This window comes from Oculina patagonica, chromosome 11 (assembly GCF_052425735.1).
Source record: "Oculina patagonica isolate OP01 chromosome 11, crgOcupat, whole genome shotgun sequence".
Classification (NCBI taxonomy): Eukaryota; Metazoa; Cnidaria; class Anthozoa; order Scleractinia; family Oculinidae; genus Oculina; species Oculina patagonica.
Window position 1 is genome coordinate 11,170,478 of NC_135768.1, and position 25,212 is coordinate 11,195,689.

At 38.8% G+C, this 25,212-nt stretch overlaps 1 protein-coding gene across 3 annotated transcripts; it reads left to right on the plus strand.

The window, feature by feature from the left end:
* The first annotated feature begins 3,609 nt into the window (after nucleotides 1-3,609).
* On the plus strand, nucleotides 3,610-23,351 carry LOC144629580 (uncharacterized). 3 transcript variants are annotated; one of them, XM_078487819.1, is made up of 8 exons: nucleotides 3,610-3,628; nucleotides 8,993-9,330; nucleotides 12,971-13,054; nucleotides 16,569-18,334; nucleotides 18,987-19,240; nucleotides 20,042-20,929; nucleotides 21,778-21,886; nucleotides 22,621-23,351. In XM_078487819.1, exons 2-8 carry the CDS (start codon nucleotides 9,024-9,026, stop codon nucleotides 22,648-22,650), a joined length of 3,438 nt encoding a protein of 1,145 aa, XP_078343945.1. In that variant the 5' UTR covers nucleotides 3,610-3,628; nucleotides 8,993-9,023; the 3' UTR covers nucleotides 22,651-23,351. The 3 variants fall into 3 exon arrangements, with proteins under 3 accessions (XP_078343945.1, XP_078343944.1, XP_078343946.1); XM_078487818.1 differs by lacking the exon at nucleotides 3,610-3,628 and adding an exon at nucleotides 4,263-4,306; XM_078487820.1 differs by lacking the exon at nucleotides 3,610-3,628 and adding an exon at nucleotides 4,263-4,306 and having other exon boundaries at nucleotides 9,005-9,330.
* The last annotated feature ends 1,861 nt before the right edge of the window (nucleotides 23,352-25,212 follow it).

Sequence of the window (25,212 nt, forward strand, 5' to 3'; positions counted from 1 at the left end):
AACAGAATTAAAACGGTGTTTAAAAAACCTCGCGTTTTTGCCAAACCCATATCTGAATTTTCCGAACGTTATCTACTGTTACAAGTGTCAAGAAGGCTTACTGAATACTGGAATAACCCATTAGGTTTAACAAGACACTTTAGAATACTTAAATGCATGTTAAAATAAAGTTCATGTACGTATGTATGCTAAAGAGGCGAGGTAAGAGTTTATTCTTGCTTTCTCTATATGTGAAAAAGATATTAATGTGGACCAATCACACAATATAACCTCTTGTGTCATTCAATTAGCGAATTTTACTTTCCCTTCCACAAACCACGCCATATCATTGTTACAACGTACTAGTCGAGATGAAATACAAAGCAAAGTCTCTTGAAAAACAATTGTTTTTTGACAAGTTGACATTCTAGCAGCCCAAGCACGCCTCCGTCGTGACGTCATCAAAAAATTACCAAAAACATTATTTTTTTTGACAAGTTGACATTTTAGCAACCTAAGCACGCCTCCATGGTGACGTCATTTTTTGACAAGTTGACATTTTAGCAACCTAAGCACGCCTCCATGGTGACGTCATTTTTTGACAAGTTGTCATTTTAGCAACCTAAGCACGCCTCCATGGTGACGTCATTTTTTGACAAGTTGACATTTTAGCAACCTAAGCACGCCTCCATGGTGACGTCATTTTTTGACAAGTTGACATTTTAGCAACCTAAGCACGCCTCCATGGTGACGTCATTTTTTGACAACTTGACATTTTAGCAAGCCCAAAACTAGAAAATAGTAGCAGTAGTAGTAATTATTTCACGTATAGTACTGTGCTTTGAAGCGGGAAAAAGGGAGTTTGGATAGCACGTTTGCGTAACTCATGGTTTTAGTCTCACAAGGGTTCCTGTGAAGGTAAGGAAAAGCATTTTACAAAGGGGTGATTTAGATTTTTTAACTTGATTCAGAAACCAGGGATTTTTAAGTGATATGAAAGACCGAATTGTATATCTACGGATTCCTTTTAGCTCTTTGTAAAAAACAGTTTATCCGATTTGTTTAGACTCGTTTGTTCTGTTTGCTTTTTGGCGCTCATCAGAATTTCTTGTAGATTAAATTAAACGGGGAGCGAATAAAAGAAAACGGGGATCAAAAAAGGAAAGGTATCAGGATTCATAATCTCTTCCAAAGTAGGAAACTTTTCTTAGCCAATATAGAAGCGAAAATGCATTGCAGTGAGTTTTGTTATCGCTAGGCTTACGTGAATTTTCGCTCTGATAATAACCCTTGGGAAAAGCTTTCATAAACAAGTCTAACAAGCTACCTTATTCTTACTAATTTTCGCGCGTACTTAATTTCGCGAAAATTTGGGAGCCGAATTTCGCGAGTATTTATTTTCGCGACTGCAAGAAAAATTAAGAGGAAAAGTGTATTAAATTTCGCGATTTAGTCAATGTTTTATGGATCAGCCGTCAAAGACTAAGGAACTACTGGAAATACACAAAGGTCAGACTCAATGTTACTACAAGATGCCTACAAACGGAAACTTTGGTGACTGTGCTTTAAGGGCTTTGGCCGATTTACAAGCTGAAAAAAACAGTAATCATGCCTGGAAGGGTGGTAGTCAAAAACATGACGGAACGATATTTTCAAAGAAAGCTAGTTGCAGTTCCAAAAATTATTGTTTTGATATAAAATATGGTATTAGTTTTCGCGGGTTTAAATTTCGAAATGTTTTATTCGCGCGTATTAAATTTCGCGATTATTTTGAAAACGCGAAATCGCGAAAATTAGTGCTCTCGAAAATTAGTAAGAATAAGGTAATTGTGTTGAAGTATGTTTTATCGCATTCTAATTAAACTTTTCAGTGCATTAAAGAAATATAAGCAAGAAAGTGAATTGTGTGATTCAAACAACTTTGTTACGTTAATCTTCTCACATAGTTCTAGCAAACTTTCCCATGTGACATTTGCACTGCACAAAAGTTGTTTCTTTGCATGGTTACGCTACATTGGCGCCGAGAATAATTATTATTAATTATTTCCTGTGGCCACCTACAATTCAGTTCTGGTTAAATCATAGTAAGTAGAGTAACTGGAGTACTGAAACTGGCAGTAATTACTCGGAAACATCCAAAAAAAGTGACCAAAAAAGGAACCGCCTCGAAACAACTGTTTGTGGTGGTCATGCTTCATATCTCTTCGCGATAGCTAGTTACAGGTAATGCCACTGAAACAGAGACAACAAGGTAAGGTAATTTAATATTAAACCAAAAAAAATGTTTGTCGTGGTTAGCGTAAGTTAGCACGTGTATATATGGTTTAGGAACTGTGGAAACCCCGCTTTTCGTATGTTTTATTACCTGCCGCTGCTCGGAAAATAAGGAACAAAGACCGGACTCGAAAGAGCGGCGGAAATCAAGCCAACACTTCCCGTTACCGTCAGTGAATGAAACGGTTTAATTGATTAACTTTTGTTGGCCAAGCCGAAAAGTGTTTACCGCAACTTTTAATTAGCCTTTATTGTTCGCGCTGTTTATAAAATTGGAATGACGTTTTAATTAATATATTAGGTAAAAGGCATTTGTTCCGCCGCACCTGTGATCGCTTTCCACGTTTTCGAATTTTTATTTGATTAAACTTTTTCATTACTTTTACCTCTGTTTTCGGACCACGCACTCGGCGTTAAAAACAGTGGTTGTTTTTTGGTTCTTTGTCTAACACCTTGGAAATGCCTACGGTTTAAGATCTCAACCAATAAAGATTAACTGGCTGGTAAAAAGTCTCCACTTTCTGTTAATCTTCCCCTTTGGCTCAATTACTAAATCTGTTTGGCAAAGCGAACCAATTTCCACCAGATAAATTTGTCAAAATGGTTTTCTCCTTTGCTCGAACATCCACAGATCAGTATACTCCTCCCAGAATGGGATGTGCTAGTCCATCGCAGGGTTACTCCAGAATTAAATTCGCCGGTACCCAAAAACATCTGGGTGGAGAGAGAGGCACTACATATGAAAGTTAACTGTCTTGCTCAAGAACACAACATAATGACCCCAGCGTGAGCTTGTACCCGGACAGGACGGTGCGGAGTTCAAATTTAACAGGCCACTGCCCCTCCCATAGACCCAGTGCGAGGCCTATTTTTGGTTTAAATTTTGCGATATGAGGAGTTTGTTTTGGTTAGCAATAAGTGACTTTTCGTGAGACGAAGAATTTTTTAGGCCTTTCGTAACTTTTTTCCGGCTTTTTTAAGCTGGAAAAAAGTTACGAAAGGCCTTACTAATCGACTAAGTCGACTTTTTAGAATTCTCCAGTTCACAGCACTGGCACTGGGCTAAAACTTGGACACGACTTTAATTACTTTTATAATCTGGTCTGTCATTTTGCTAAAACGTCTGAAAATTTCTCGTGGATGTAGCCCCGTGGATATGTGAAAAAAATCGCCTGACAGCACATGGGCATGGCAGTGTAATAAAAAGCGCGGGAAAATCTTAGATCAAAGGTCACGAAGCGCGATAGTCGCCCCAATGTGACATGCTGCAAGGTGAGACCTTCCGTACTCTGTTCTTCTATACTGGCGACTGTTTATCGTTCAGAATACATTTCTTCTGCGTTCTTCAAATGTAACGAACAAAAAGAGTTGTCCGGTAAGTGCATAGCAGGTAATATTCACTTAATTTGCGACGTTAAATCGTTTTGCAACAGGTATTTCGTACAGAGTTGTCATTGTTTGGCCTGAGCTTGCATTTCACGCGTCCTCCAGCTTTGGCGTAAATTGGAAAGCGAGGGATTAAAGCAGACTTTATTTGAGAGGAAATTTATGCTTTTACGAAACTAAAACTATTCAAGTATTGGTTGAATTTGTCTTAACGCAATATTTCAATTCCTTATGTTCGTAACGTACAAGAGCTTCGTTCAATGTTTACATTTTTGCTAACGTAAGCTAAACTTTATGCATGTTTTTGTTTGTCGAGAAATAAAACGTGCATCGAGGGCTGTAAGTCTGAGCTGTCTTTCAACTTTCACTTCCTATAGGTTATGAGACTGCGATATTGCTGTTTGGTGTTTTTCTAACAGATTTTTTAGTGAAATTTGTTAACCCCTTTTGACGGACATGCGAGGTTCTTTCACAAAAATTTTGAATGCATTCTTCGCATTTACGGTAATCGCCTTGCAAAATGTTAAGGATACTGTAGGTTAGTCATGTCCAAGTTTCACGCCATTGCGCAATTGCTATGAATCAGAGGCAGCTGAGCACTGACAGACGCCGTTTATTTGTTTCGTATGACCTCTTGAAGCTTTTAAACCCTAACATTCCTGTAAAGGTAGGTTTGGTATGTGCGAAGACTAAACAAATAGTTTAATCAAACCTTGTTGAAGATATTAAGAAAAACTAGCGTAGGCTAAAGGCAGGCTTATCTGTGCAGAATACTTTTATACCTGATTGCACCTGTTTAGGGTTGCCACAGGCCAGGAAATAGTCAGAGAAAAATAAAACTCTGCAAGGTCAGGGAATTTTATTTTGAGTCAGGGAAAATCTATACAGTGGAACCCCGCTTTGTGGACACCCGCTCAATTCGGACACCCTGGTATAACGGACAGTTCGCTAATACAAACACCTGTTAATACAGACAACGGACACTTCCATGTCCCAAGTGACATACTGTCATACATTGTCAACCCCACTTTATGGACACTGTTTATCTGTGGACTGTCAATTTTCATTGTTGTGATTATTTGGTAACTTAAAGACATTGGACCCTGGCCAAATAATGACAGAATTCGACAAGTTAAAATGATTTTATTACAAAGAGTAGTCTAATAGCGTGACTTGCAAAAGTTTTGTCGAATCTTCAGTTTGTCTGGTTGTGTCGTAAGCTAAAAGCTTCTGTGCAAAGTAAAGTTACTGTCTTTTTTAAACGAGTTTAGAGTTTAAGAACAGTTACAGTCATACATTGTAGTTTCAGTTACAAAGGAAACTTTAGAAAACATTCTGTTGCTGTTAGAAAAATATTTTTCTTGTATATAGTAAAGTTGCGTCATTTTCAAATAATTCCACTGTTGAGTTTATAAAAGTTGAGTTTGAGTGTCTGACTAGATCGTAAGGTTTTCATAAAAACTATTAATTTAGTCAGAAATTATTTCTCGGTTGAAAAAGCAAATTGACGAACTTGAATTTCCTTCGCAGCCAGATGCCTGACACATTGCTCTTGGAAATCATGCATTGCGCGTGCAACCTACAGATTAGTGAATAATCTGCTAGCAGATTATTCACTTATCTGTAGGCTGCGCGGATTCCCTGCAGGATTAGCTGTAGGCTCTTAGCCAATGAAAAGACAGTAAGTTACTACAATGTATAATAACTTGGTTAACTTGCTTATTTAACTTGGTTAAATCGCATTTAACCTCATTTAAACTATTGCCTATAATAAAGAATTTTTAAAACGGTCCGTCTTACAAACTGGCGTCTTACAAATACTCTCCTGTTTCGAAGTTGGTGGCTGTTGGTTGGTCTTTCAGGCAGCAGATTGACTAGTTTGTGTTTTTTTGTAGTTGCAATGTCATTAGATAGGCTCTTAGAAAGCAAATCACGTCTGCCAGCTAGGGTAGGGATACCGGCCTCTTCTAATGCCTTTCTGTATCCCGAATTTGCACGCCTCTGGATGCGCTCTAATTCCTCTGACAGGAAGGCTGCTGTGAAACAACTGGCATGAATGTTCAAGAACTGATCTTATTACACTACAATAAAATAGAACTAGATCATTAGAGCTGACTGCGGCACGTGGGATTAAAGCAGACTTCATTTGAGAGGAAATTAATGCTTTTACGAAACTAAAACTATTCAAGTATTGGTTGAATTTGTCTTAACGCAATATTTCAATTCCTTATGTTCGTAACGTGCCAGAGCTTCATTCAATGTTTACATTTTTGCTAACATAAGCTAAACTTTATGCATGTTTTTGTTTGTCGAGAAATAAAACGTGCATCGAGGGCTGTAAGTCTGAGCTATCTTTCAACTTTAACTTCCTATAGGTTATGAGACTGCGATATTGCTGTTTGGTGTTTTTCTAACAGATTTTATAGTGAAGTTTGTTAACCCCTTTTGACGGACATGCGAGGTTCTTTCACAAAAATTTTGAATGCATTCTTCGCATTTACGGTAATTGCCTTGCAAAATGTTAAGGATACTGTAGGTTAGTCATGTCCAAGTTTCACGCCATTGCTATGAATCAGAGGCAGCTGAGCACTGACAGACGAGTTTATTTGTTTTTATTAAGGATGGCGCACATTGTGGGGATGTTGTTTACCGTATGACCTCGTGCAAAGACTAAACAAATAGTTTAATCAAACCTTGTTGAAGATATTAAGAAAAACTAGCGTAGGCTTATCTGCGCAGGGGACTTTTATACCTGATTGCACCTGTTTAGGATTGCCACAGGCCAGGATATGGTCAGAGAAAAATAAAACTCTTCAAGGTCAGGGAATTTTATTTTGAGTCAGGGAAAATCTATACAGTGGAACCCTGCTTTGTGGACACCCGCTCAATTCGGACACCCTGGTATAATGACAGAATTCGACAAGTTAAAATGATTTTATTACAAAGAGTAGTCTAATAGCGTGACTTGCAAATGTTTTGTCAAATCTTCAGTTTGTCTGGTTGTGTCGTAAGCTAAAAGCTTCTGTGCAAAGTAAAGCTACTGCCTTTTTTAAACGAGTTTAGAGTTTAAGAACAGTTACAGTCATACATTGTAGTTTCAGTTACAAAGGAAACTTTAGAAAACATTCTGTTGCTGTTAGAAAAATATTTTTCTTGTATATAGTAAAGTTGCGACATTTTCAAATAATTCCACTGTTGAGTTTATAAAAGTTGAGTTTGAGTGTCTGACTAGATCGTAAGGTTTTCATAAAAGCTATAAATTTAGTCAGAGAGTTCACAGTTTGCATTGGTTACAGTTACAGCACAATTCAACAACGTTTTGTTGCCATAAAAACTTTTGCCTTCGTCTCTGTCTCTCAATCAAATGGTTATCTAACTGGGCGGAGCCTGGGCCTGGTTCAAAACCTGGGTCAGATTTTTTTGTCTGTAAATTCCAGATGCACACAGTCCCGCCAGCCTTGGTCACGATCATGCAAATTTGGATATTTCGGCTAGTGAGGGCTTGTTTACAACACTCTGCTCTCTTCTTGTGTCATTCAAGTGTTTGACGCTAAACAGGTGCTAAATGTTTACAATGTGAAGCCAAAAAGTGTTTTGACATGTCCAAGCTATTTACACTTATCATATATTTACTGCTTACCGGAGATTGCTCCCCTGTACTGTAGCTATAAATAATCATTTGCCTGTTTTTTTAAAAAATATATATTTTCAAAAAGTCTGCGCTCTTGTTTTGTGTGAAATATTTATTTTTTTAAGGCTATTCATGTTCAAATAAAACTACCTTGCCTCAATCATCATATACATGTAGTACACCATGCTATTGTAAAATAAATATTATCCTTTAATTCTCACATTTTTACGTTCTGTTGTAACTATTTTTCTTAATTAATAAGCATTTTGCAGTCTATACTTATTATTCAACTCTCAACGCTTGGTATATCATTCAACTGAAGATGACAGTGGTTTTTGTGGAAACATGTTTTGTAAACTATAAAAATTTGTCATTTCTTTTAAATCATTATGTACAGTGTGTATGTGGATTAAAGAAAGGGATGACGTAAGTAAGGGAAGTTTTTGCTTACTGCTACAGTTCATGCAAGCTGCATGACTCATGCAAACCTCAGACTTGAATCATCGGACGATGATAAACAGAGAAATACAAGCGAATGGCACTAGTCCTCTCTTTGGGCGTATTTATTTGCTACATACACATATAACTGTCGCTTTTGTTCATTGAAATTTTTTTTTAGCTGAAAAGCAAAAAGACAATTCCACCTGGCAATTAATGCGACTGCTATACGCGTATGTTGCAAATTAGAAATACAAACATACATGTATGCACTTATTCAAGATATAAAAACTACATTATTATTATGAATTGTAAGCATAATCTGTTTTAATAAAGCTCCTTGTTATGTTTATTTCGTGAGGGAAATTTTTATGGAATTTTGTAAACTGATATCTACAGCCGGGGGGGGGGGACTCCCTATAATTGCCCATACGGGGAGGCTCTGCCCGAAGGGGGTACCTTTCTAAGGTTTCAGGTATATAAAAGGGTAGGGATTTCACGAGTTTAAGTAAATGAAAGGGTATGGAAATCTGTCACTTTCATGTAGGTATTTAAAAGGGCCTTTAATTAAAATATTTTGAACAGATGCAATTTATGGCTGTATTATTTTAATTTATTAAGCGCTTCATGAAAATGACAAAAATGTCCTGTTTTAAGTCCACACCACGTCTTTTAGGTATGCGAAAGGGGTTGCTTTTTTCAGTTAAAGGTATATGAAACTGGGGTACATTTTCTGTCAAAATGGTATATGAAAGGGTAAGGGGATAGAACTCAGGGTGGAGCCTCCCCAAGTACCCCCCCCCCCTGGGATCTACAGGTGGCAACCATGTTTTTGGTAAGCTACAGCATATCAGTCAAGTTTGGTTGAGCCATGGTTAGCATTTTGGCGAGAGGGAGTCAATCCAAAATACTGATGGCCAGACCAAACCACATATAACCTGATGTGGGATCAATTTAGGTTTCAGGGAAACTGCTCACCTACCCCTCCCCAAACCTAACATTTTGCCCAAAGCGATAAGTAAGGGTTAATGTTAGGTTTGGGGAGGGGTAGGTGAGCAGTTTCCCAGAAACCTAAATTGATCCCTGATGTGATGCTGAAGCATGCTAAAACCTAGGTGTTTGCTGTATTTTGACCACAAATTTAGCAATATCAGGTCCATGAATAATTATAAAATAAAAAGTCTGGATACATTATAGCTCAAAAGGCTTCTGATTGGCTTTTTGTAAACTTGGGTATGGTAAGGTGTTTGATATATTTTGTTTTGTCTTATATATTTTTTTCAGATCAAATTGCAGTCATACTTTGGAATCAAGGATGAATCCACAGTTCTGCCCACCATTGCAGATGAGACCCAGATTTGTGCCTTTTATTGTGAGGCCAACAGTGCCAGTAGGCTACACACCTTTCACACAAGATCATACATGTACATCTCCTGTTCATGTTCCTGGGCCCTTGTTTCCTTTTGGTCTATCTCCTGAGGCTGCCTTTGATAATCCAACAACAAGCAAGGCTAGAAGAGAGCTCGAACAGCTAGGAGGGTGTACTGAACATGTGGGAGAGATGATCTTTGAGCTTGCAGCACAGAAAAATGGCATCAGAATTGGTGTGGACAAACGTAAAGGTACATGTAATGACAACAACATGCTCTAATTTTGGTTGTGTTAGTGTTATCGTGCTTGATTGACTGATGATTTGACTACACTGCATTTTGTTTTTTTAAGTCCCCAGTGATCACGGACAATTACCCCCCCCCCCCCCCACACACACACACACTTACAATATACATGACTGTAAACCCATGACTTTAGAATTCAAATGAACATGTAGCTCTGGCCCCAGTTCAATGTTCAGAGGGTAGATAACCCTATTCTTCACTGGATAAATCGCTATTCAGTGGATAAGGTGTTAACAAAACATACCGCACTATCCACTGGATAGTGATTTAGCCGATGGATAGCATTATCCACTTTTCAAACAGCCTGGGCCTGAATGACAATAGCCACCCTTCCCCTACACCCCTACCCACAGTAGGCTTTACAGGTACAGTATTTACATTATATTTATTTTTTATTATTTATGTTCAAAAGCAATGTTTTCAGTCACAAAGCAACATAACAGGAATTTGCCAGATGGAATAAAAACAATTGCAACACTACAAGCCTTTCGCCTGTGTTTCTTTTTATGAATTTAATTTAATTTAATACTTTTCGATTTTTCGTTCTGTATATATACACATTTTGAATTTATTTTATCTGCATATTAGTATACATGTTTGCTAGGGGCCACGTCAGCCCCCATCAGCTCCGAGGATAAATCAATTTGATTGATTGATTGATTGATTTTACTGCCAACAGTAAGCCCTCCAAAAAGGCTTGGTCTTTGAGGGAAAAAATAAAAATAAATTGGGTGGAGAAGAGGGTATTCAGGGACCACCAGACTCCAAAGACTATGGAATTATCATGCTACATGTACATGTAGCAATGTCAGCTGGGACCTAACCACCCTAGCTTGTATTAGGAATCAAGTACATAAGGATTTTCTGGATTGTTACATTGGAATTTTTTTCTTCTCGTTAGTATTGTCAGTTTAATTGAAAGTATAGTGTACTGTCAGGAAAGTACTGTGAGTGGTTTTACATTTTTGTAATTTTTTTTCTCTTTACTGTACACATGTATGTTGTGTTAAATGACTGTAAGCAATTAAATAATAAAAAAGTAACATTGGAATTGACAAGCATACTATTAGCAGGACTAATGTCTCATGAATGTTGATTTTTTTCATTTCGAAGTTTTTACATTTGAATTTCTTAACTATATATTTTTGTTAGTATCACAGGGAGCCCGAACGCTGTATTGGCAAAGTTAATAATGAAAATAAAGATATGTTTGTTACCTGTGCTCCTGTGTCTTTCTTTGTCCTTAAAATGGTTGTGCTCTTGTGTCTTTCTTTGTCCTTAAAATGGTATTTGAATCGGTGCGAAAACGGTTTGAGCAAGCCTTGTCTGACGCTCCGTAAATAACGACGCAGTTAACACGTCTCGTATTTCCATTCATGTTATTAACTATTTCTTTCCATATTAACCATTAACACTCCTGGGGAGATAATCTCGTATTTCAATTTAACGGCCACGGGAAAGAGAGAAAGAGCAAGGGGTGAAATTGCATTAGAGTCTTATACCAGTCTGTGACTTCACTTGAGGTGACCAGTCTCGCGCGTGGACAAAGCGCGAAATGCGCGAGGAAACACGAGCCGACGGCCGGCAGCCTTTGTCTGCTATAGATTATTCGACGAGCAATTCGCGTATTCCTTCGCAACGTTCAACGACAACCAATTTTAATGTCATTTACTGGTGAGTTCATGATTTTTCTTTCGTTTCAATGTTTTACATTTTAGATAAAAAAAATATTTCCTCTATGAACAGTTAGAACGTATTTTAGCGAGGGTATCGCTCCGGTCTCAGTCTCGGGCACAATTGTAGAAATTAAATAATTCTAGGAATAAATAATTTTCCTTTTAGCCGTTACAAATTATTCAAAATTTGAATTATGACTAGGTACTCGACAATAAATTTCTCTTACGTTCCACTCCGTTTTTTCGCGGTCATAACACAGTTGTAATGTGGACAAACAGAACGTATTTTCGGCGATAGAATCGCTTAGGTTGCTCGTTGTTTAGCATGGCGATGTCGAGAAGAAGCACATCTCCACGCGGCGTTACATTTTTTTCCTACATAAAATATGAAAAGCTGACCAGCTTGGCCTACGCAAATGCCGTGGTACCAAAGAGAAACGAGTCCGAGAAAAGAGAGGTAGACTTTTTTAAGGAAAAAAAAAGACAATTATTTATCGAACACTCGCACGACCTGACAAGAGCGATGAAGTTTATAACGTCGCTCGAATTTCCAGTTTTGCGCGTGGTAGGTTCTGGTTTATATTTCCCATGGCAAGCGGCTGTCAAAGGAAGACAAAAGATGCTGTCACGAGAACAATAGAACCACTTTGATAAAGCCCATGTTCACAACTTTTAAATCACTTCCGGTCAGGTCAAGTGAAGTCACAGAGCTAACGAAAAGACGCTTGTAAAATCAACCCAAAATTAAGCAGGAAAACGGGTATCCGAACAAACAAATCAAACATCATCTATTCATTTGGCCTTAAATCAAGCTAGGTGTGAGGTAATAGCACTTTTTGTTCAATAATAAGAAAATTATGCCTCGAAATAAATCAGCCCTGATTTTAGTTTCATCCCTTGCTCCTTTCTCTCTCTCTCTCTCTCTCTCTCTCTCTCTCTCGCTCTCCCGTTGAGAATTAATAGTTAATAACATGAATGGAAATACGAGACGTGTTAACTGCGTCGTTATTTACGGAGCGTCAGACAAGGCTTGCTCAAACCGTTTTCGCACCGATTCAAATACCATTTTAAGGACAAAGAAAGACACAGGAGCACAGGTAACAAACATATCTTTATTTTCATTATTAACTTTGCCAATACAGCGTTCGGGCTCCCTGTGTTAGTATGTTATTTTTTTTATATGGACCACAATGAGAACTTTGTGTACTTGTTCTTCCAGTAATTGTGTTATGTAATAAAGACTTGACTCACTTACTTTACTCATCTTGCATGTTATTATTTTGGAACCTTCTGTGTTAACAAATGGTAAACGTCACAGCGTGCGCTATTGAGTTACAGATGCACGCGGGAGATTGCTAAGCACGAAAGATGCGTAAGAGTCGCCCGAAGCGATAGCCGAGGGTGACTCTAGCTTCTTGAGTGCTTAGCAAACCTCCCAAGTGCATCTGTAACTCAATAGTGTACGCTGTGACGTTGACCATTTGTTTTATAGCACAACTTTTAGGAGATTTATTAAAGTTTCTTTGAGGTAAAATTGCGCACGCTTATTTGAACAATTGCGTGTAGTGCTCGCGTAAACGCTGACGAAAACCTAAAAAGAAAAAAAGAAAAACAAAGTTTTAAATAATTTCAAACTTGCAATATACCTCAAAGTCTTTCAGCATTAAGGAGAAATGGTTTTTCTTATGTTTAGCTTTTCAAATTCACAGGAAAATCGAGAAAACAAGTAAAAACTCGTGAAGTAGTGGCACTTTCTTGTGCCATGTCGCAACAGATCAGCGCGCACGCTCAAGTTGAAGCATACGTCAGCGTGCACCCATGGGCAAATAGTAGACGCTAAATTAACCAATCAGAACGTGCACTTTCCTTTAGTTGTGCTATAATGTGTTAAATGATTGTTTCCCTTTCAGCTGCAGGGACAGTTAAACAAGGGGCTACTCTTGAGGACTTTAAAAAGTTTGCAGAGAGAAATGGGATAACAGTTTGCCCACCAGGTATGTTATTCACGTATATATACACTGGTACATGTAAGGTAAAAAAGTCTTGGTACATGTATTCTTTTGGGCTAATTAAGATGTACAAATTATTTGTAGTGGCCCGTCAGGCAGGAGTTTATCCCAGTTTTCATACCATTTAAGTGACTATAGAAGTATTTACCCCACCCTAGATGAGATGCCAGTCCATCACAGGGTAATTCCTACACTGTAGCTTTAAATTTGCCGGGAGATTATATACTTCTTCCTGTACCCCGGGTACCCACTTGGGTTGAAAGCAGTACATGTACTATAAGTCAGAGTAAATATCTTGCCCAAGAACACAACACAGTGACTACAGACAGGGCTTGAATCTTGATCTGGAATCCTGCATGCTAACCATTAGGCCACTGTGCCTTGTCATAATTATGTAAATTATTTATAATAATTATTATTTATGCTGTGGTTTAAATTTATTTTGTTATTATTTTAAAATAATTTTATAAACCAATTTTTTTTTTTTATATTTTACATGTTACTTCTCATTCGGTTTTTAAGATTCAGTGTAAAAATAAAATGACTACGGTAAGTTCCTAATATGTGGGTGTTAATGGGTTATGCTGTGAGTCAATTCCATCAGTGCCCATCCTCTGCACATGCAGGTGCACATTGCCTTTGGAGACGATGTCTTCAATGGAGAACATGTTTGTGTTCTTAGCTGTCATGTGAGATCTAAAACCACAAGGGTGTCAAATACTCCAGGTATACTTCAACAGTAGGTAAAATAAAATGTCCAGTCTTCCGGTAGTTGTAAAATTGTTTTAATGCCTCACCCCTGGGATTAATAAATGTATTGAGCAAATACAGATGTACAATGTACAGTGTACATTGTACCTCTCTAATACGGGAAGGATGGGCACTGCTGGAATCCACTGATGCATTATTTAGGTGGTTTTCACTGTCACACCACTGTCACGTCGCGAAAAAATAAATCCAAAACTATTGAGTCAAAAAAATCAAGAATATTACAGGTTGTAGAAAACTACTAAATTATAAACTACTTGTCCAAGTCTCAGGTCTGTACATCATTCCATACTTGAGTTATCCATCAAAATGTTTCACGCAAATGTAGAGTCAAATTGCGCCTAATACAGGCGCCAATGCGACTATTCACTTGCGACCAAATCCTGAAAGTTGGTCGCCATGGCGACAGAATCGCACACGACCTCAAATCGCATTGGAAACTGCATAACTCAAAAAAAATCGCACAGGGTGAGCAAAGTACACAATAACTTCTTGCTTCACTAAAGATCACATCTCAGCTAAATACATGTATTTATTTTGAAGGTTATTTACCTGTCCAAAACGTAAAAAAAACCCTCTATTGCAATGGAGCGTTGTTTATCGGGCTGTTGACTTAGCCACACAAACAGCCACAATATTTGTTTCTTCTTGCTTTTATTAAACAATGTTCAGCAGTGTCTCTGTCCAGTAAGTCACAAATCTGCCAGTTTTTTGCACAGCCAAAAACGTATTAGTAAGAAATGAGATTTTTTTTCCAAGAGAGACCTACCCGCAGATATTATAGGATTTTTTCATTTTTTAGTGGTGATACAGGACGCAGTTATCTTTTTCCATTTTTTATTGCTTGTCAACCGATGCCCAGTGGACAGCTCTGCGTTTAGCGGGTAACCAAGATCGACCCGTACCCTGTGGCTAAAATTCTTTTTCCTTCTTTTTTTTTCCACGGATATATATACATATCTGTCTTTTAAAGTTTCATACTCTTCACTGATTTCCTTTTTCGTGCCGTGCTCAAACCTTCCAGTCTTTTACACATACATAAAGTCACTGCATCGAAGTTCGCGATTATTATATGGAAAAAGGCATTTTCATTGGCGATGCTCTCATTTACAGGGGTGAATTTTTCACACTTTTTTTGAAATGATACTTGTAAGCTGTTTTTATTCACAGCCGAGGGAAACGATTGAAAGCAAAGCGCCGTGAGCATACCTATTTGCATATGTTAACAACGAGGATGGAGGAGGACGGATGGCTCAACTTCCCCACTATACTCGTTCATATGCATTCACGAGTAAATGGCGACCAATTTTTGGAATTGTTTACCATTGGTTTTAGGAGCAAGTGGCTACTGGGGGAAAAAGTTAATTTTACGCCCTGCACAGTATGGAAACCCCGGAAAACACTGTAAACATCTGGAATTCACTTCTGCTATAAAAAGCGGTCAGTTCACTTTTATGAACATGTAAACATTCACATGAACACTTCTCGTAAAACCTCAACTGTTCAGATTGTTAAAAATAACAGGATGAGGCATTTTTTTAGCACACGTGACAGCCTTTAGGCGGCCATTTTGATGTCATGTGGCTGCACAAAACTCCAAAATTCAAAGTTTTTTATCTTTAAGATGGCGAATGCTATCAGATGAAAACCTTCAGTAAGATATATATTAAGGGCGTCTATGGGCATCCCCTTTTTTCTCTGTTTAGCGTCATCCGACAGACCCAGATTTTCACATGTTCAAAAAAAATGTATTACAGAAGGTAATGACACATTATTATAAATAATGGTTCATCCTTTTTACGCTGTTCTTGTTCGAGTTTAACCACAATTCGATTTTTCCTTCCTCCATTGCCGCCATGTTGACTTTGTAATCATGTCTTCTTGTTTTCAGTCTCCATGGATATTGTGCTGAGGTACTGGGCCTCCTTGTTCCAGACTCCTTATCCACTTTTTCCTTTTTTCTATAATCCCGACCGACCGACCCAAAATCAGAAAACACATACAACGATAAAGTTATAGCCACATAATAAAGTCACTTAACAAACCCCTAATCATATGACTTTACTCTTGCAGTCTACTGTATCTCCAGTGTGTATTTTTGACAAAAGGCTAATTTTCACTTCCCCCCCCCCCCCCCCCCCCCCAAGGAAAAAGAAAAAGTCCATTGACAACAAAAGGATAAAGGTCGGGGCAACTAGGGGAGTCGCGCAGACGTCGCGGGGACATGTTCTTACATGTCACCCAGCGCCCGAATTCGCCGGGCACGTCAAACTGTTTGAATCGTCAGAGAAGCAACAGCGTCACACGGGACTCGACAGTCCCTGCAAAAATATGATACCAATGAGAGTGCGTCATGTATTTTCACCAAGAAATGGAAAACTAGTTCGCATTCTCACTCTTCCAAATTCGCTGTTGTGCACCAAACAAACACCTTGTCGCAGTGACTTGTTTGTAGCAGTACACACGGGGCGACTTGTCGCATAGTGTGTCCTGACCTTAATACATCCCTGATACATGTTAGGAGATAAGATGTAGCTTAACTATACATGTATATAGGTTTAGGAATTGAATGAATAATTTATTTTGTTTTATTTCGCTAAGCTTTGGGCCCAAGTTAGAATTTACATTTAGATCATCAAAATTGTATTATTATCATCCATCTTCTTTGAAAAAAAATTTTGTAGCATATTCCATAATTGTAATTTGTAACATAACTTTCTGTTATCTGCAGGCTCAAAGGATGCAGCAAGTGTCAGTACACTCATGCATAGCTCTAAGACACCTTCACCAGAAGACTCAACACCATTATGTAGTGTAACAAGAGAAAGTGCATCTTTTTCTCATTCCTCAGTGGGAAATTATTACAATGTGCCTAATATTGAGAAACATGTAACTAAGGGGCAGGATGCTGTTAATGGTCAAAGAAATGCTGGCACTTTAGCGATGGAAACTGAAAAATCCAGCAGTGACAAACTAAGCTGTTTTAAAGACAAAGCTGCAGTGAGTGGTATCAAAGTTGTGGAAGACACTGAGTCAGTGGGAAATAAAGAAGAAGAACATACCATTGAAACACATGTTGTGGTAAACAACGACATAGAGCCCAAGCAGCCAGCAGAAGAGCTTGTTCAGAGCCCTCAAACAGCAATGGATGCGACTGATTCAGCAGTGAGAAATGAATGCAGTGATACACACATAGAGCATGCACTTGGTACATGTGGCAAGGCCTTGGCAGAAGCTAATCCTGAGTTTGTACAGGTGGGCAGCGAACAGGGTGTAGAGGTTAAGTTAGAAGAAGAAGCGTGTGTTGGTGAGAAAAGTGACAGCAAATCAAAGGTTGAAAACCAGGAAGAGTTGGCCTTGACACTGGGAATGGAAGAAGAAGCCGAAGTGAAAGATAATAACAAAGTTAACGCTTGTGATAAAGGTACCACAATGGAGAGCACGGTCAAAACTGAACATGTTATGGTTTCTTTAAAGGAAGATGCAAAGATTTTAGCATTTGAAGAAATTGCACGCCAGAAAGGGATCAAAGTTGGCAGTGCTTCAGCGAGCAAAACTTTCCCTGTTATGAGCCCCAGTGCAGAGGAAGTGTCTAGAAATGTTGAAGTGGAAAACCTGGACATTTTGAATTTTGCTGAAGAAGATGCCCAGATTGCAAGATTTGAGGAAACGGCTTGGCTATATGGTATCAAAGTGGGCAGGGACAATAGTAGAAGTCGTTCCGACTCAGAGAGTATTGAATCTGTTGCAACTGATTATGTACAAGAAAGTGAGTGTTGGACAGGGACATACCCATTTGAGGAAGATGTGCAAATTTCCAGGATTCAAGAAATTGCACGGCTTAAAGGCATTAAAATAACACCTTCATCCAGTGGTAGATGGTCAAACAATTCATCGCATTCATCTTTTTCTCCTGCTACCAGTGATGACTATTTGTGCCATTGTGGTGATGAAACGTGTCCGATGACAACACAAAGAAAAGGGGACATCTTTGAGAAACTGGCCAAAAGAAATGGAATCAAAATTGGTAAACCAATTGTCCCAACTGACAATCTAAACTTGGCAGGAGGTTCTGCTGAAAATTCTCAAGTGCCACTGGATGGCAATGCAAGTTCTTCTGACAATACAGCTACTTCGGTGAAGCCTTTGATTTTGAGTCAAGCTGGTACTCAAACTGAGGTTACAACAGTAGATTGTCACAGCCAAACATGCGAGAAGGATCTTGGTCTGTCTAAGCAATCTACAGGAGTGCAGGTCGATGTTGTCAAGGAGGCTTTTGAGGAGGAGTTTCTGATGTGGAAACTTGATGAGAATGCAGCTGGAGATGACTTGGATATGTGCTATAAAGAGTTGTACTTTAAGGAGCGAAAAAAGCGGGAGGAACTCAATGAGAGTCTACAGAATGAGAAGGATGTGTCAGCCAATACAAAGCATAACCACAAAAGAGTGATGGAGCAGCTTAAAGAGGAGCTCAGTAGCAAGACAGAGGAAACCGAGGTACTTATATGTTTACCAGGCCCGCAAAATTAAGGAGAACGTATTATTAATATTGTTAAACAAATCATAGTACTGCTACATGTATACGTAGTGCAAATAATTTTATTTTACCAGATAATAACCGTGACAGATACACAGTATTTAATCTTCCTGGTTTTGAAAGGGTGTTCTCGAACTCATTAATTAAGATACATGTAAATTGTTTAAGAGCATGTGAAACTGAATAATCGGCAAAGCTTTCAGGATTTGGCTTGTTATAATGAAGGACATTACAATGTAGCTTTCAAGAACTGCAGAATTGCTGTGTGCAAAAGATCTTATGAGCCCTTACATTTTTATAGCGAAAATTAATCGTACCATGTTCTTTAAATATACAGTATTGACATTATTGTAACTGGATCAGAAACTGGAGCGCTTTTGCTTATGAGGCAAATATTGTAAACAAAAATTCCCTTGACTTGGGGCAGAACTGCCTTATTGCTTGTATTACTTGTACTGTATCAGCGATTGGGCAATCGTGTACACTCTACGTGTACAATGTACATGTGAAAAACTGGAAATTCTATTAAATTACAAGTTTATTGCAAGCTATATTGATAAAAAAACCTAAACGACATACGTGTACCAAAATTCTGTTATGATTGATTTGCAGAAACTAAAGAAAGAACTAAAGACGCTAAAGAAACATAAAGAAACGGAAGTGAAGAGAATAACAAAGGAACTTAAGTCAAAAGAGGAAGAACTAGAATCCACTCAAAAAACTCTCCATATGAAAGAAGTTATTATGGAGAACCTTAAGTCGATTGTGAAAGATCAAACAGATAAGCTCAAGAGTCAAGAGGACCAGCTGGAGGAAATGAAAACTGCTCTCATGGAAGCCCGAAACAATGCCGAGTGCGAAACATGGTTAGTAGACTGTGGAACAAAAAATGCTAGTTGTAAAAGGGAGCAAATACTAATGAGTTTTATTTTTTTGTTATTTGCATACCGTTGTCCATTGGGGGAATACCATAGAAGCTCTTGGGGACGGGGATTCCTTTTCAAGTTCTTTGTAAGAAGGGGGAGGAGCGAAATAGATAGGGGAATCAAATACGAGCGATAGTCCAATGTCCCTTTTACAGTTACAAAGTGAACGTTTAACCACAACCCAGAATACGGTATTTTGTGAGATTTAAAAGGTTACCATCCAACAACAACGGTGTTTTTCCTGCAAAAAAAAAAACCCTTTACTAATAAGCACTCCCTAATATAGCAGTTCGCGCTCATTTCAATAAGAGCACCTTACAACATTCTCCCGTCGTCGTCTTTTATTGCCCAGTGTACCTATTTCAGTAAAATTCTGAGCTGAGAATGATTTTTTTTTTTAGAAAATTAATATTTATTTTTTAGGGGCCTGCCTGATTATTTTTCTTTTTTTTTTTTTTAAGGTCACAGCGTAAAAACTAATAAAAAAATAAATTTTTTTTTTTTGTGGTAATGTAAATAACTTAGCTGAGATGGAGTCAGCTTGCACATTCAAAGCTGTCTTGAATAAATGAACGAACGAGACCAACAAACAAATAAATAAATAAAAATTAAATAATAAAATTTATTAATTAATTTAAGGTACAGCTGCAGATCAAATTTTTACGCTAGTAGATGAGTGTTGTTTTCGCGTTTTCTTTCACTGATGTTTTTTGCAATTTGTTATTGTTTTTCTTCAAACAGCTTAAACCGTCAAGCAGAGAACAGAGTCAAAGAGGACACGAATCTAGAGGAAGAGGGCTCTAGTGGATGGACTGTTTGCACTAGAAGAAAATCCAAAAGCCCTGCATTTAAACCAACTCGAGTTGACAGAGCACGGGAAAGACCATCACCAGGGAGAATAAATGATCTGGATTATATTGGCTTGAATAGTCCTCCTCGCTTGAACAGGCAATACAGTGATGATTCTGATTGTAGCAGCATAGCAAATGGCTTACAATCACCAGAGGATGGAGAGATCCAAGTAGATAAAACAGCTAAGAGTAGAGCTGAATGTCCTGCCACAGCGTCAGCACCACAAGATCTGCCAAGAACTTCACCTCAGGCTGGTTCTCATCCAACGTTACAATCAGCAGAAGCCTCTGGAAGTCTTCCAACAAACGACTCTTTGTCACGACCTGTGTCTTCAAACGCAGGGGTAGAGCTACGTGGCCCAAGTATTTCCCCACCACACCCTGTCGCAGAACAACCTCCAGCTCAGAACTCTTCATTCGTACGTGATAGCAATCCATATGTGACTTCTACAGAGCCCAATGCTGACGTTCCAACTAGCACAGCAGTGCCAAGCTCCAGTGGTCAACAGCAACAGAATGCATTCTTTCCAGTTCCGCCCTTCCCATTCCAAATTATTCCCACACAAGTTATAACCCAGTATTTGAACAGTCTGGTGGCACAGTCCAATATTCCCCAAGGCAGTAGAGTGCCAAATAGTTCTACACCGCTACGGCGTCCACCTGGTCTCACTACAGAGCCTGTACCAGAGGAGGACCCTCCTGCTCTCCCAGCAGGCAAGCTCACCTCTTTTGACAAACTGATAAATGCGCTTCATAAGAGGTTTCCTAACAAGGACAGGTAAGCTGATTTGAATGGTAAGGCATAGGCATAGGTGCAATGCTGCCCAGGAACTATGCAGTTTTACTTTGAACAAAAAGAAAGCCTGACGGTTTTTCTATCGGAATTTTACAGGGTAGTTTGTCTTTGTGCCATTAAAGACAAAAAAAAATGGTGCGCATTTTTACATAACGTGATGCAAGCACAAGAGGGGTTTGGGAAAAACCCAATCCACAGGCGATGTTTTACAAAGTTCTTTCGAATTCACTTTAGTAAACAGGATGTGGTCGTTATCAATGTTCTAATCACGGTTTTCGACGCCATCTTGACGAGTAGGCAAAGCAGGTAGAAATTACAGTTTTATGATACTAGGCAAAATTTTTTTTTCGGCGAGTTTGAAAATGAACAGATGAAACCATCAAAATGCTTTAATATACGTCATACATGTACAATCTCGTGCAAAACAACTAAGATAAATAAATAAATAAATCGTATACTTTACTTTGTCTTAACTAGGGTTGCACGTAATTTTCAGAATTTAATTTTTGCAACTGACAAACCTGTGGCCCTCGGATTCCCGATCGAATTGGAATTTAGAAGTGTTGGTTTTTGTAGGAGGGAGGAAAACCGGAGAACCCGGAGAAAAACCCTCGGAGCAAGGACGAGAACCAACAACAAACTCAACCCTTATATGACGCCAGGTACTGGGAGTCGAACCCGGGCCACATTGGTGGGAAGCAAGAGTGCTTTAATTTCTCACCACTGCACTATCCCTCCTCCCCCACAACTAAAAACCGATCAGGGTGCGCGTTGTTCCTTGTAGGTAAATGTATGAAGTAACTTTCTGTTAACATTTACTTCCCCTTCAGACAGGAACTGATCACTGATCTAAAGAAAGCCAAGGCAGCCCGTGGAGCAGCTGGGTTTAGAGGCATGAAGATACCTGAGGTAGTCACGTGTGTCGAGGACGCAATCAAGGTAAATACCCAAACAAGTAGAATTCACGAGTTAAACAAAAAAAGTGCCATCTTGGCAAGCTTTATTTGAGTCGTCGCACAACGTTTGTCTGGAGAAGCGTTGCGTGACAGGCAACACGTGGTTGGGAGAAGCGTTGCGTGACGGCCTAAATGACGGTTTCGATTCTGACGGTTAATCTGAGATTACTCCTAGATTCTTCTGGGACGAGGGCTCCTCCTTCGTGTGGCGTACATAAATGATCTTAATTTTTTTTTGTATGATGTAAAACAATACTGCCAGAAAATACACAAACAATAGTTAAACGAATGCGGGTTTTCATGCTGTGTCCCGGTACCCGAAAAAGAACACGCCATTTGCGTGCTGTAAAGAATTAATTAACGTTTCCTAAGCCTACCGTTTTGCATTAAAAAGTAAACGCAGCTTTGTCATTCTTGTTTTTTTGGTCCCGGGGGGGGGGGGGCCCGGGGGGGGGTTGGGGTGGGGGGGGTTATGGTAGTTATTTACGGCTATTTAAAGGGCGTTAATTTATTTTTTACAGACGCAATTAATGGCCGTGTTCTGTGACTTTCCTTCGTAGACAGACAAAATTCGCTTGACAGCTCGTGTTCGCGCGTGCGGTGTTCTAGAAAGGGAAAATTCTTCTTGATTTTCTCTTAAAAATACATAAAATAGTAACAATTGGACTGCAATCGGTTTAAGTGTCAGAATTTAGGATTTTTTTTCTTTTCTCACAGGACAAACAAGAGCCACAGGCTGAAGGCTGAGCGACACTGATCAATCCAAGCTCTTCATAAATCGTTGTTCACTGACGCTGTAACTGTAAAGTTCATGTGCGTGACAACCGTGAAAAGTTCTCATCCAGCAACAGACAACATCATGCTCTGTTTGATCAGTTGCCTGTCGCTGATCTGAGAAACACAAAGAAGATAGTGACTTCAAAATACTTTTTGTTTAAAGCTAGACAGAAATGTCGTTCATGTTTGTTCCAGTTGATATTGACAAGACCAGTGAGTGTTTTGCATGTTATAAGAAATGAATCTTATGGCACTTCTTCATGGATTAAGGATGTCTGAGCCCACAGTGTTCACCAGTCAGAGTTGTAACTAAGCAACGTGATTTACTCTTGGATAATCTTGGTGGAACCCGTTGGCATGTTTCTTTCTTCGACAATTTACCGATAACAGCACTGTTGTGTCGTGTCTTCGATCAAATGTATAGCAGGCATTCATTCCTCATTCCGGCCGTCATAGAAAGAAGTTACATGTATGCGCAGGAAATAAACGCTGCCTTATCTTTGCAGTGCTTGCTACATACGAAATAAACGAATAGTTTGTTGTGTTTATCGCAATATGTTGTGAATACTGCGAAGTCCAGTAATTTGAGCAACTGGGAGTGTGTTTTTGTTTATAAGCATTTAAGTATTGATGCTTAAATAAATAAATAAATGAATCTTCCTCTGAATGTAGTTGAGCCGTCTGTTATACTTTGCCTAGTTAGTCGAGTGAAAATGATCCTGTTAATCTTCCACTTGTGGTTAGGATTATTAAAACGCGCTCGGATTTACTTTTTTCGTCTGCTCAAGGGCCTAATAGATAAAAAAATAATTTCAGAAACATTGTGCTTCTGTAGCAAATGACTCCGCGTTCTGTGCGCAAAGGAAACAATTTTGGTAAAAAAAAATGTTTCAGCAGCAATATTTCCTCGTTTAGCCTTAACAGTTCTCTTTGTTGCAAACAGAATGGAATTTAGACAAACGCGTGAAAGACCGTAAAGGGCTATAGCCAAAATGTGTTGGAAGGTAACACTAAATGATATTGCTTCTACATAAACGTCTTGCATGGTTTCAGTTTACCATACATTTGTTTGTTCCAGTGACCCGCGGCATTGACTCCGTCCTTCAATCGGGGAACAAACTGTTCGAAAGCCGATTAACGCTAATCCAGGATTTAAAGTTTACTGGGGTCTTGTGAACTTTCCCTTGTTGTCTCGTACAGTTCAATAAACCAGCGGTCTTTGTCCCAGAAATCGTTAGCGTGACAGTTTTTTGGTGCTTGCTTGTAGAAATTTTAAATAGGAGTTTAGAGAGGAAAACGCTCTCTGTGTTTTTCCATAGTAGCAGTAATAGAAAAACGCGTGGAAGTTAAAAGAAAACAAAAAGCTGCGAGGTCTTCCAAACACAAGTGCTTACAGACTGATGAAAAGTGGGAGAGTTCGAAAGTTGGTTTAATACTTAATACTAATATTAATACTATAGAGGGTTTTATTTGGTGTGAGTTTTTTTTTTTTTTTTTTTTTTTTTTTTTTAATTTCCAAAAAAAAACTTAAACAGAAAACTGCAAAAGGTTTCACACAATCGTAGGAGTGCTCGATGCAAATACATGTAATGCGGAATACTATAATTAAAAGTTGGAGACTACGTACAGTTACTCGAGTTTCACGCACGAAGCAATCATCAGACTGTGATGGTCGCTTTGTGCATAAAACTCGAGTGACTGTCTGTACAACCTCTATCTTTTAATTATAGTATTAATACTATTAAAAATGTTTAAGAAAACTTAAACAGCTCCTGGGTAGGATATCTGGTCGGAAATGGAGTATTGATTTTGGGGCCAGATCTAAAATAGGGTAGGGAAATCGTATATTTGCGCGCCGCACACTCCACCCAAATTTTAGTACAGATTCGCCCCCCCCCCCTCCCCACCCCCACTCCTTCACCTGACTAAGAAGTACACGACCAATACGAGTGTGCATTACTACAAACAAAATTTGTCAAACACTGCGGCAACAAGTAAAGAAGTGTGCTATATCTTTTTTGTGACGTAATCTTTCGGAATAGAAGTATGTTAACTAAAGGTATGGTAATTAAATGGCTTTCTTGCCCACGTATTAGCATCCCATAAAATAATAACCGGAAACTCTTAGAGAGCTTTATAGAAGACTGCTTAGTCCACGACTGCTTTCAGAAAAATGTGTGTGGAAATCGACGGTGTACAAAATCGTGCTGTGCAAGGTTAATGCAACTGTGTGATATGGTTTTGGAATTTGTACTGTGAAGTACGTGTCTGATCTTGTATTATCGTACGTGTTTTGGAGTCTTCCGGTTGTAAAATCACGTGTTTTGTGGTGTACCGTGACCTGATGCTAACACGCGATTTTCGGAGAAGTCCCTGTATTACGTTATAGCACTTATTATAAACACGGAATTAATCTCTCTTTGAGTTGAGTGCCATGCTTTCGAGCCTGGACAAGTAGCTATTCTCTCAGCTACTCGCAGGCAATACAATCTGATTTCGACCCATTACTGAAGAATGGCTGACTGTGATCTG

What these genes read in the sequence shown, in the direction of transcription:
- LOC144629580 (XM_078487819.1), top strand. Translation starts at nt 9,024, where the DNA reads ATGAATCCACAGTTCTGCCCACCATTGCAGATGAGACCCAGATTTGTG. An exon ending in TGGTGTGGACAAACGTAAAG is followed by an intron (nt 9,331 to 12,970) that starts GTACATGTAATG and finishes TTTCCCTTTCAG; the next exon opens with CTGCAGGGACAGTTAAACAA. An exon ending in AGGTTTCCTAACAAGGACAG is followed by an intron (nt 20,930 to 21,777) that starts GTAAGCTGATTT and finishes CTTCCCCTTCAG; the next exon opens with ACAGGAACTGATCACTGATC.